This window comes from Natator depressus, chromosome 21 (genome assembly GCF_965152275.1).
Source record: "Natator depressus isolate rNatDep1 chromosome 21, rNatDep2.hap1, whole genome shotgun sequence".
NCBI lineage: Eukaryota > Metazoa > Chordata > Testudines > Cheloniidae > Natator > Natator depressus.
In genome coordinates this window covers 6,990,356-7,002,712 of record NC_134254.1, presented here as the reverse complement: position 1 = coordinate 7,002,712, position 12,357 = coordinate 6,990,356, and the positions used below count along the sequence as shown (strand labels likewise).

The 12,357-nt window shown below is 49.1% G+C and overlaps 1 protein-coding gene across 8 annotated transcripts in view; it reads left to right on the top strand.

Moving 5' to 3' along the window:
• The window catches only part of TMCC2 (transmembrane and coiled-coil domain family 2), an 84,492-nt gene extending 72,934 nt beyond the window's left edge, over positions 1-11,558 (top strand). For all 8 annotated transcript variants that reach the window (XM_074936363.1, XM_074936364.1, XM_074936362.1 and 5 more), the window contains one exon: positions 382-11,558. In XM_074936363.1, the coding sequence (XP_074792464.1) occupies positions 382-693 (312 nt within the window). In that variant the 3' untranslated portion in view covers positions 694-11,558. The remainder of the gene's footprint in view (positions 1-381) is intronic.
• The last annotated feature ends 799 nt before the right edge of the window (positions 11,559-12,357 follow it).

Below are 12,357 nucleotides of genomic sequence, written 5' to 3'. Positions count from 1 at the left end.
GGTGTACTGAGGCACCCAGCATTGTTTAAGCATCTTGTCCCAAGGTGTCACAGCCAGAAACAGAAACAAGGAGTGCTGCGCTCTCACCTACACTTCCTCACTGAGTTGGGTACCGAACCCAGGCATCCTGGCTCCCCAGTCCCTGGCTCTACCCCACCAACCTCCCCTCCCTCACGGAGACAGGCACAGAACCCAGGAGTCCTGGCTCCCCAGTCCCCAGCTCTAACCCACCAGCCTTCCCTTCCTCACAGAGACAGGCACAGAACTCAGGAGTCCTGGTTCTAACCACTAGACAGCACTCTCTGCCACACAGTGTAGCCGCTACGCTGTGGTGTCCTACGCTGCGGCCAAACTAACCGTGGTTCACGTCTACCTCTGCAGGAAGCGGTGGAGTCGTGCCTCACCCGCGTCACCAAGCTGGAGCTCCAGCAGCAGCAGCAGCAGGTGGTGCAGCTGGAAGGGGTGGAGAACGCCAATGCCCGGGCCCTGCTAGGCAAATTCATCAACGTCATCCTGGCCCTCATGGCAGTGCTGCTCGTCTTCGTCTCCACCATCGCCAACTTCATCACGCCCCTCATGAAGACCCGCATGCGCATCCTCAGCACCACCCTGCTGCTCCTCTTCCTCTTCCTCCTCTGGAAGCACTGGGACTCCATCGCTTACTTCCTGGCGCATGTTTTGCTCCCCAGCTGATTCCCTGGGGGCAGCATTCCATTTTCCTACTGAGAAAACAGGAAAGGGATTGGCGGGTGGGGGAGAAACTGGAGCCTTCCATAAAATGTCTTCATTCATTCGGTTCAGCCTGGTTTCCCACCCCCTGCACCCATCCGTATTCACATCCTGCATCCTCATTGTGGCCAGGAGCATGGGCTGTTGCGCCAGAATTGTTCACTCCTCCGCGAAGCCCTGGGAGTTGAGGATGGGGAGAGCAATGGAGAGTTTGGAAGAAGCCTGTAACTGGCATGTTCTTGGTTTGTTTGTTTGTTTTTAATGACATTATCATAATAGTCTCTGGGCACGAGGCTTTCTTTACATGCCAGCTGCCACCGGGACTGTAATTTAAAAGCTTTGTATCCAGAGCAGAGTTTGCCTTTGAACCCAGCCAGCGGGAAACTTTCTCTAGCGAGAGGAGAGGTTTTTTCTTAAAGACAAGGCTGGTGAAAAGCTCATACCTGGGATGCAATAAAGAAATCAATAGCAAAAGGAAGAAGTGGAGCTCAAAGTGAATATTCTAATGTTTCTGCTCCCGGGAGAGCTTGCATATTTGATGAAGCAGAATGTACACATCACACCAGCTTCTCCAGACCAGACGCATGTTCATTCCCATTGTTACCAAACAGCTGACAAGCTGAACACAGAATTGGGGTTGCTATTTATTATTAGGATGGCTTCCTTTGCACAGCTGATCATTGGCGTATGGCCAGCGGATACCAGTTCTGGTTCTGATCAGAAAATACATACACTTCTGGCACAGGTGAAACACAGTGGGTTGGCGTTAGTTTTTTTCCTACTTTGGCTTTCGTTTGATCTCTTCAGGGACACATGGACCTTCCAACATTGCACCTATGAAATTTACGATCTACGCAAAGTGTTGTGCGCATGTTTTAATTTATTTCGAGGTTCTGTTTCCATTTGTGAATCAGGCGTGGGGGTAAAATGCAGCTGCTATCACAGCCTCCATGTTGCTAAAGAAGACAGAGCATGTTGTCTCAAAAGTTTCTTGAATGGTTTCATATTTATGTGCGTGTGTGTATGTATACATACACACACACACAATCACATCCTCTCCTGTTGCAATTGGGTTTAGCTTCAGTTTACAGTCACAGAGAATTTGGCCTTTCGTATCTTTGAGGCTCATTCCTGCTTTCCTGACACAGCCAGAACTTCTGCAGGTGCTCGTGGTGTACTAAAGAAGTCAGTGGATGTGGTGGTGTGGCACGGAATGCAGGATTGAGTGCTTGGAAGGAGGGATTGTCCTAATTCGATGAACAGCCAGTCACCTTTGTCCGTTAAAGGAAAACGGCCTGCATTGTCTCTCCCCTTGTTTCTTGGGCTTTGACACCTAGAAGGTGGTATGGGCTCCTCCATGCTATCTTTTGGTTTCTCAGCTGAACACCGGGGATATGCTGTGACTTTGGAGTGTAAAGATCTAGCCAGGAAATTCATTCCTGGTCTAACTTCATTGACCAATGAATCCTAGCTAGGATTGCTCCTATAGGCAGAAGTGCAAGGATCCCATTTGTATGATGCAAAGGTCAGTTATTCAAGGGTTGTTGCAAACGATATGCAAGAAGCGTGGCTGATAAAGGACATGCTTGCATTTCCCATTCCAGATCTTGGTCTGTGTATAATCCTTGCACCTTTGCCAGAATGGATGCATGATAAAGAATAAATGACTAGAGAGTGGATGGACTGGGAGGAGGAAGCATGGGGCCTGAATCCCCCCATGTTGTGCAGACACATCTGTGCAGCGTAGGTGTGGAACGTTCCTGTTCTGATGTAGCGTGGGAAGGGCGGCACAGGGTGTAACGCGGTGGAGAATCAGACCCCAGGAGTTCTTTAGCTGATAGCTTGCTTCCCTCCTCGTGGCAATCCTTCCTGCAAGACATTTGCAAATGCCCCTTCAAAAACTCCAACATCCTTTTGCCTTTTTCCGTGCCGGTTATGAAGGATGAACACATGTGGGGTGTCCACTTATCAAATATGGGCACCTGAGCTTGGCTCCTGCATTTCTGCCACTCATACCAGCACCTGGAACTGGGTCCAGGAACCTCTAGCATCCACTGGAGTTGGGCACCCCTGGTTAAGAGCTGGACCTAGAACATTTGGGCAGTGGGAGGGGACACGCCTGAAATAACACCCCACCATGTTCAGCTTTGGTGTTAGGTGGTGGGGACTGCTCTTCGGAATGATCAGCCGTATACTGCAGAGACCTCTGTTGGAAAAGCTCACATGAAATGTACGAGCAATGCTCTGAGCCTTCTTGGAGACGGGGGGAAGTGAGCCCCAACCTCTCTTCTATAGACCTATTTATTTTGTATTTTTGTAAGGATTTAGCTAGAGTTAACATTCCTGATTTTATCAGTTATCCAAGGAAACTCAGATTCTGTTGGAAACGACGAGCTAATTTATGTATTGACACCAGGTTTGATATTCTCAGACCCGAGGGGCAGAAATCTTAATACACTGATAATTCCAAATGGCTACAACTTATGGCCCAGGTTCAGGAAAGTGTCCTGCTTCAGGACAGCACGTAAGCAGATGCTCAACTTTAAATACTTGCTAAAGTCTCTTTGACGTCTGTAGGATTTAAACACACCCTTAAGTGCTGTCCTGGAGAAGGGCAGTCCTAAGCACATGCTTTAAATGCTTTCATGCACTGGGGCCTAATAATCAAGGTTCTGGTTCCCCTTTCACTGGGGTAGCTCAACGGACTTCAACGGAGCATCCAGTCTGGAGTAGGCAGGGGGTCTGATTAATTAGACAAAAGGTTGAGCTCCTTTCAGGGGGCCCGATTGTTTTTTCACTCTAGTGTAAATAAGACATTGCAAAGGTATTTTTGTTTTATTTCAGTAACACCTACAGGCCCCAAATCAAGGTCCAGGCGCCATTGTGCTGGGTGCTAAACTGACATGTAGTAAGAAAGTCCCTGCCCCAAAGGGCTTACAGTTTAAATAGGAGACACACCAGGTAATAGAAGCCAGGTTTCCTGCATCCTAGGTCAATGTCCTACCCCCTGGACCATGCCACCCCTCAAGCAGCTCTTTACATGCGCAAAACCAGTTTGCGATCATGGTCTGCAAGGTGATAAGCGGGGACCATCCCTTCTTCAGAGATGACCACTAACTCCTGGGTCGGGTCTCAGTTAGGCTGCAGCACCAGTTATTGCTGCCAAGGTCACATGTGCTCCACCAGGAGCAAGGAGAGGAAGAGGGGCCCTTTAACCCCTCCATTAAGTTTCCTCCCCTTCTCAATAAGCCATTCCCTCTATTTCCCTGGTGCCTCAGGACCCACATGTTGACCTGATCCTCTCCTCCTGCAGCTAGAACTCTGACAGAGCATGAGGCATTTCCCTGCAATCAGCCACTCTCCTGCTGCCCAATGGATGGGAATCTGTGGGATCTCTCTGCCTGTCTACCGTTCTAAAAGCATTGTCCATCCCTAATCCGATCACTGTCAGCATCATTGTACAGGCTGCAGGGACAGTGTTACTACCTGGACCAGTGGTTCACAGATCACTGTGGTCTCTGACTGCTTCCACACAGCTACGCCCCTTGTCTCCTGCATTATGAGCTGCACCAGAGCTATAAAGCAGGGAACAGGCACAACTACTCCAAGGCGGACTCCCAAGCTACCCTCCAAACCCACTTCTCCTCAGCAGCCAGACCCACCTGAGTCAAAGTATAGCTCTGCTGCTCCTGCCCACACTGTAGCAGAAACAGAAGAGGATCTTGCTTCTCCTGCATTTTAATGGCTGGTTGTTTCTCTGGAGGAATTGGGTTTCAAAGACTTGGTGACAACCGTTCAGGTGGCTGGCAGAGGTGCCTCACACACACCATCGGCAGCATTTAGAGGCTGAACTAAATCTGGGATGGGACATGTTGATAAATAAAGGGAGGAAGTTTTGAATGCAAAATGTAGTGGAGATTAGACTTTGGAAGTGTAGGGCCTGATTCACCCTTGCCCTGCCCTGCCCTGCCCTGTGTCTCATCATTTACATCCACGCCAAGGGAGGGGGAAGTGCCACTCAAGTGCAAATTATGACAAGATGCAAGGCAGCATCTTGGGTGGCTGGGGCTAAATCTCCTCTTACACCACACTCGTCCGCTGACTGCTCCTAATTTACAACAGTATAAAATCAGAATCAGGCCTTGTGCTCTCCCTTATGGAGATATGGGCAATTGCTGACCGCTGGCTCTTCCCATCTAAGCGTCAGAGACACGCCATAGAAGGCAAAGAGGTGCAGTAGACGGAGTGGAAGGGTTGCTAACCTGGTGGTAGTGATCAGGCTGCACTGTAGAGCTTCCCAAGTTTCATTTGGCTGACAGTTTCCCTCTCTATCTCTAAGCACTTTTTAAAGGACAAGCCACAGCTGTTTTGAGCAAACAGATCTTCTCAGGTCTGCACAGGATTCAAGAATGGGGGGAGGCCAAAACCAAACTAACCAAAAAAAAGGCCTTTTAAGAAAGCCTCCAAATCACACCCCCATCATCAGAGGTCCTAGTCCACACTCAAAAGTTAGGTCAACCAAGCTACACAATGCAGAGCTGTGAAAAATGTCACAGCGCTGAGCACCTGTTAGGTCATCCTAACCCCCAGTGTAGACACAGTCTACACTTCAGCAGCAGCACCAGAAGTGGCTGGAGCACAGACATACCCTTAATGTTGTAGGAGGGAGGCAGACTTTCTCCCTTTTCCCGAGGCACCAGATCAGGGAGGAACCACTTAACCACAATCATAAGACCCTTACTTCAGGGCAACCAGACTTACATGCAGAAATAGCAAAGTTTCTAGGACCCATGACAGGCTAGTGACCTGGGGATCTGCAGCAAACAACATAGCTACTGATCCTCTCTTTCTTAGCAGCCTAGCTGCTGCCTTTTCCTGTTTATGTAGCCAAGCCACAAGGGTGGGGCATGGTGCTCCTTGTTTGTGCCCAGCCTGTCTTGGCTGTAAACTCCAGACTGTCGCTTAAAGGGGTAGTACTACTCCCTATCACTGTCTGTTTTATAATATATCATTATATGTATTATGGTAACAACCAACTGAGATCAGGACCCCATGGTGCTAGGTGCTGTACATACCCATAATGAGGGACAGTGCTGGCCTCAGAGAGCTTATGATCTAAATAGACAAAGGATGGGAGGGGAAACAGAGGCACAGAGCGTGGCAACTGTCATGCCCATGGTCACACATCAGGGCAGTGTCGGACTGTCAGTCCACTGGATTTTCAGGGCATATTTGCCTTGATTTTGTTCTGCAAGAGCTGCAGTTATTTGCCAGGGTGGGGAGATGGTTTATTTTAGGAAAAATTGCAGAGAACTTTTGAAATGTTAAAAATGATTTTAACAGATATTATGGGGCAGTTTTATGTCCCTGTTCTTCAATGACTGTGGCCCCGACCCTGGCACACAGGTAACTGTACTCAGTTGTTCCTACTGACCTTAATGGGACAACTTACATGAATATAATTAGGCACACGCCTAAGTATTTGCAGGATCTGGGCCTGAGACTCCACAAATATTCTGTCTCGGGGACACTGGCAGGGAGTTTCAGCCCCCAAATTTAGATTTTGTTTCAAGTTTTACAGAAATGTTTCCTGGGTTTTCTTGTGATTTCTACCAGAACAGATTTTTTGTGCAGGACTTAAAAGTTTCCTGCAGTTTTTGCAACCCAACCTCACAGCCAGGAATTGAAACTGACTAAAAAAAACCCCAACAGTTTAAACTGACCATTGTGGTTCTATTGTGCAAGAGGAGTCAAATGCAAAAAGTGAACGACTGTGTAAATGGCAAAAAGCCATTTAGCGTGTCAAAAAATGGTTTCAGAAGTGATTCTCCTGGGGGGATCGTTAATGACGTGGATGAGGAATTTGCTCTTTTGTTGTTGTTTTTTTATCATTTATATTTGTCATCTGACAGTGTTCTTTGGAGAACAAAGGGTGAAATTCCCCCCAGCACAAGGTTGAGGCATTATTCAGAGCCTCAAAATAGGGTTTAAATCATGGCATTAGGTGGTTTGTAGCCTTTATGAACAGGGGTGAATTTCACCCTAAGAGCCTGATCCTGCCAAACAGCTGCTAGGTAGCATCATGCTTAGTGTTATTACCATGATGGTCTCATCAAGCCATTGCAAGCTCATGGTAATAATCACAATGGTCCTACTCCAAAGCCCATTGAAGTCACTGGAAGGCCTCCTGCCGATGGAACAGACCCCGTGCCAGCTAGTTATCATTTGCAGCATCAGACCTGAAAACATTAAACCAAAAAATATCATGAATCGTATGTTTAGTGCTAGGGACTTCAACAGTGCAATGAATGAACCGCAGGGTTTACCAATACTGAGGTGCACAAACCCATCCCTGCTCAGCTTGATCATCCGTGTGACTGCAGCACAAATGCCACAGAGCAGCAAGGACAGAAGGGTCCCGAGCCTACAACCATGCAGGCACATGAGTAGCTTTACTTCCGTGAGGAGTCCCGCTGAAAGCTGTGATTTCCAGAGACGTTAGCACCCCCCCACCACCATTGAATTTCCATCAGCAGTAGGAACTTTTCATGATTATTATTTGTCATGTATTTGCATTGCAGTTCACCTAAGGGCCCTGCTCATAGGCAGGACCCCAGTGTGTTGGGTGCAGTCCAAATACGTAAGAAAAGACAGGCCCTACCCCAAGAGCTTGGGGCCAGATTTTCAGGTGCCTAAAGACGCGGATAGGCATCTAGTGTGGTTTGCAAAAGTGTCTGTTTGAGATAACTGCCGAACGCCCATTGATTTCTAAGCTACTGAGGCTTTTTTGTAAGTTCCAGTAGGCGCCTGCCTGCACCTTTGAAAATCTGGCCCGTCGTCTGAGACAAGAACTTCACTCTTTTAGGTCCTTTTGAAAATCCCAGGTGAAGTCAATGGTAACTACTCAGGCTTAAACAGCTGCAGGCATCATCAGGACCCGAGCCTTGCTGCTCATCCCTGAAAGAGGCCCGACTCCCGTCGGCACCATGACCCTTTCTGATGCCGTGTGTGGCTGTATTTATTGTCGTTGCTTGACACTTGTACCTCTCTCTGCCCTATACTGTCTCTTTCCCATCAGCACTTCCATGCATGGGAAGCTCCGATTTAATCTTGCTACTATTTATTTTTGTTTTTGTTTGTTAACTTTTTCCAATAAATGTGTAAAAACCAACCAACCAACGAAATGAAACGAAAAGATTTTCTGAAATTGGAAAGTACTTTAAAAAAATATATCCTATGATGAGAGCGTTTTCCAAAAGATAAAGCAAAAAAAGAAAGGAAGGAAGGAAAAGCGTGAGAAAATGTTTCAAAGGACGGATGGAGGTGTGCGGGAAGAGACACGCTGAAGGTGTCATTTGCCATTCTCTGTGGACCGTGGGGCTTCTGGTTTAGCAAAGCTACTTCCCACACGCTGGGGGACTGCCATTTTATACCTTCGGAGGATGAACTTGAGTGAAGGTTTTGCTATGGTTCTTCAGGGATTTTTCCCTTCCTTGTTACCAGAATCATAAAATCATAGAATATCAGGGTTGGAAGGGACATCAGGAAGTCATCTAGTCCAACCCCCTGCTCAAAGCAGGACCAATCCCCAATTAAATCATCCCAGCCAGGGCTTTGTCAAGCCTGACCATAAAAACTTCTAAGGAAGGAGATTCTACCATCTCCCTAGGTAACGCATTCCAGTGTTTCACCACCCTCCTAGTGAAAAAGTTTTTCCTACTATCCAACCTAAACCTCCCCCGCTGCAACTTGAGACCATTACTCCTTGTCCTGTCATCTTCTACCACTGAGAATAGTCTAGAACCATCCTCTTTGGAATCACCTCTCAGGTAGTTGAAAGCAGCTATCAAATCCCCCCTCATTCTTCTCTTCTGCAGACTAAACAATCCAAGTTCCCTCAGCCTCTCCTCATAAGTCATGTGTTCCAGACCCCTAATCATTTTTGTTGCCCTTCGCTGGACTCTCTCCAATTTGTCCACATCCTTCTTGTAGTGTGGGGCCCAAAACTGGACACAGTACTCCAGATGAGGCCTCACCAATGTCGAATAGAGGGGAACGATCACGTCCCTCGATCTGCTGGCTATGCCCCTACTTATACATCCCAAAATGCCATTGGCCTTCTTGGCAACAAGGGCACACTGTTGACTCATATCCAGCTTCTCGTCCACTGTCACCCCTAGGTCCTTTTCCGCAGAGCTGCTGCCTAGCCATTCGGTCCCTAGTCTGTAGCGGTGCATTGGATTCTTCCGTCCTAAGTGCAGGACTCTGCACTTATCCTTGTTGAACCTCATCAGATTGCTTTTGGCCCAATCCTCCAATTTGTCTAGGTCCCTCTGTATCCTATCCCTACCTGCCACCATATCTACCACTCCTCCTAGTTTAGTATCATCTGCAAATTTGCTGAGAGTGCAATCCACACCATCCTCCAGATCATTTATGAAGATATTGAACAAAACCGGCCCCAGGACCGACCCTTGGGGCACTCCACTTGATACCGGCTGCCATCTAGACATGGAGCCATTGATCACTACCCATTGAGCCCGACAATCTAGCCAACTTTCTACCCACCTTATAGTGCATTCATCCAGCCCATACTTCTTTAACTTGCTGACAAGAATACTGTGGGAGACCGTGTCAAAAGCTTTGCTAAAGTCAAGAAACAATACATCCACAGCTTTCCCTTCATCCACAGAACCAGTAATCTCATCATAGAAGGCGATTAGATTAGTCAGGCATGACCTTCCCTTGGTGAATCCATGCTGACTGTTCCTGATCACTTTCCTCTCGTGTAAGTGTTTCAGGATTGATTCCTTGAGGACCTGCTCCATGATTTTTCCGGGGACTGAGGTGAGGCTGACTGGCCTGTAGTTCCCAGGATCCTCCTTCTTCCCTTTTTTAAAGATGGGCACTACATTAGCCTTTTTCCAGTCATCCGGGACTTCCCCCGATCGCCATGAGTTTTCAAAGATAATGGCCAATGGCTCTGCAATCACAGCCGCCAACTCCTTTAGCACGCTCGGATGCAGCGCATCCGGCCCCATGGACTTGTGCTCGTCCAGCTTTTCTAAATAGTCCCGAACCACTTCTTTCTCCACAGAGGGCTGGTCACCTCCTCCCCATGCTGTGCTGCCCAATGCAGCAGTCTGGGAGCTGACCTTGTTCCTGAAGACAGAGGCAAAAAAAGCATTGAGTACATTAGCTTTTTCCACATCCTCTGTCACTAGGTTGCTTCCATTGTTCAGTAAGGGGCCCACACTTTCCTTGGCTTTCTTCTTGTTGCCAACATACCTGAAGAAACCCTTCTTGTTACTCTTAACATCTCTTTGAAAACTTGCTGAAAGGCCGACCAGGTGCCATCCTGGTTAACTGCACTTAAGAGCTTTTTATGTTGCGCTGAGGATAAACCTCACAGGTTGCTGGCTGGATCGCGGGGGCGCATGTTCATAATCAGCCCGAGCCTCTGCCCACGTTCCCCTTTGCACACGTGCAGGAGCAGAGATCCAACAGGCTGGGTCTGTTTTGGTGCTCAGCTGCTATGGGATCCTGTGCTATTTCTTAACCACTGGAAAGCGATAAGGTAGCCAAATCCCAGGTTGGATTTCAGCTGCCTGCACTGACCTAGAAAGGTACCGAAGCAATCTGAAATAGCAGCTGAGCAAACAAGACCAGGGATTTGGGGCCTGATGTTTCAAACCAAGCTGATGGCATTGCTGGCTTGGAGGGTGAACTGGCCCCTGTTCCTTGCTGCCCTCTTCCCTTCCAGCCTATGGCCAGAGTGGAAGAGTAGACAGTGAGTTGCCTCCATATCCGTTACCAGAAGGAGTGACAGGCAAGCTTCCCCCCCACCCCCAGCCTGATCCTGTGGCCGAAGAGGGAAATCAGGTGATGAGGGGCTCCCCACTCCCTTCCCATTGCTGGAGAAGCAAATCAGGCTGGCTCTCAAGTTACAAATCTTGGGGGGGCGGCAGTCACTTGCTGTGCCTGGGGCAGGTGCTGTAGCATCCCTGAGAGTGCTGGTGGGCGTTGTGCGTGGGCAGGACCTCTCCCTACCAGGCTGCTTGTATGTGAAATCAGCTTGAGGAGGGCAGTGGAGAGTTGGCAAGTGGGCTCCAGATGCAATTCCTTCCCTCCCCACTGGAGAACTTTCATGCCCAGCCAGCCAAAGGGATGGTGAGATGGCTCCAGCTCAGCGGGGAGGCCAATCCCGCCTGGGGTTAATTTGCTCTCTGAGCATGATGGGTTCCCTTTGTGCAACAGTGGCCTCCTGGCACTCATTGGCTGGTGTAAATCAGCACCGCTGCATTGGTTTTAATGGAGCGTTGCTGACTCCAACAGCTTTAGTGGCACTGCACGGCTTTACACCAGCCGAGAAGCTGGCTCTCTGGGTGGAGTTGCTCTCGCGAAGGCCCCGGGGAGGGGCTGTCAATTTTCTATGTTCGACTGAGAGCAGACGAATGGTTAGACACCAACTGGAAAGGGTCTATCCCCAGGCTTGAGCTGCCCTTCCATTGTAGGGCCCGAGTGGGCAGCCAGCACCTCTGCATGTGTTACCCAGCACACCCCCAACGCATCCCTCCTGGCGTGTGTCTATGGAGCAGTGTACCCTGGAGGCCTTTCATCTCCTCAAGGGTGCAGGATGACTTCCTATCCTGGGCCGGTCTCCTGGAGCTCATGTTTTCTACTTGATTCGCAGCTAGGGACTATAGCCTGGCTAATGAACACGTGTACAGAGGCTGGGGGCATGACAGAGGATGTATACCAAGGGCATGGCGCCTGCCCCCAAGAGCTCATGCTGCAATGCAGACCAAACCCAGGGCAATGGGAAGAGGTTGGAAGTGAGGCGAGCAGTGTGGAGGGGGGCAAAGAAGACGAGAGGGGGCCCTTGAAGGAGGGGAAGTGGGCAGCAGCTGCCTACAGGGTACGCAAGAATAGAGGTGTGAAGCTGAGAGGGGCAAATGCCTCCCCACAGCACAGCCCCAACAAGGTGGCCCAATGAACACAGTAACCCCTGTCCTCCAGCCCTGGGCAGAGCTTCCAGAGCGTCGGCCTCAGGCCAGCTCCTCAGCTGGTGCAAATCTGCGCCACTGAAGTTACACTGTGCCGGTTTACACCAGCTGAGGATCTGGTCCTTTATACGACATCCCTGGGAGGTGGAGTTGGGTGCATCTTAGAGCATTTGCGTTTCTGCTGTGTGTGATTTCTGTGCGGCTGACACACGATCGGAAGTTTTTTCGTCTTATCTTCAGGCTGTTGCTGGAGCGCAGCATGGAATTCCTCCCCCACCTCATTCCCTCCCCTGTTCGGTTTCCCCGTTCTGGTCTGTGGAACCGGGCACCTGCTGCTGGGCTGCTCAGCACGCCTTGCCCAGTCGGCCGAAAAGAATCGTTGACAAGGAGCAAGCGGTGAGGGGCTCTGTGTGTGTACCATGTTCAGATTTTATGCCATTAAATAGCTGTAAAAAAATTGAATAAACTTTCAAAGTCTGAAATCTCTAAAAAGAGCTCCCTTGGCCCTTTGGTTTTCATTTTCTGTTGAAAAATTGGACCTAAGCGCTTTTAGTGCGGTTGAAATTCACCCCGTGCTGAGAGGCTAGGCACCGAGCCCTATTTAAAACCAGTTTGGAGCACT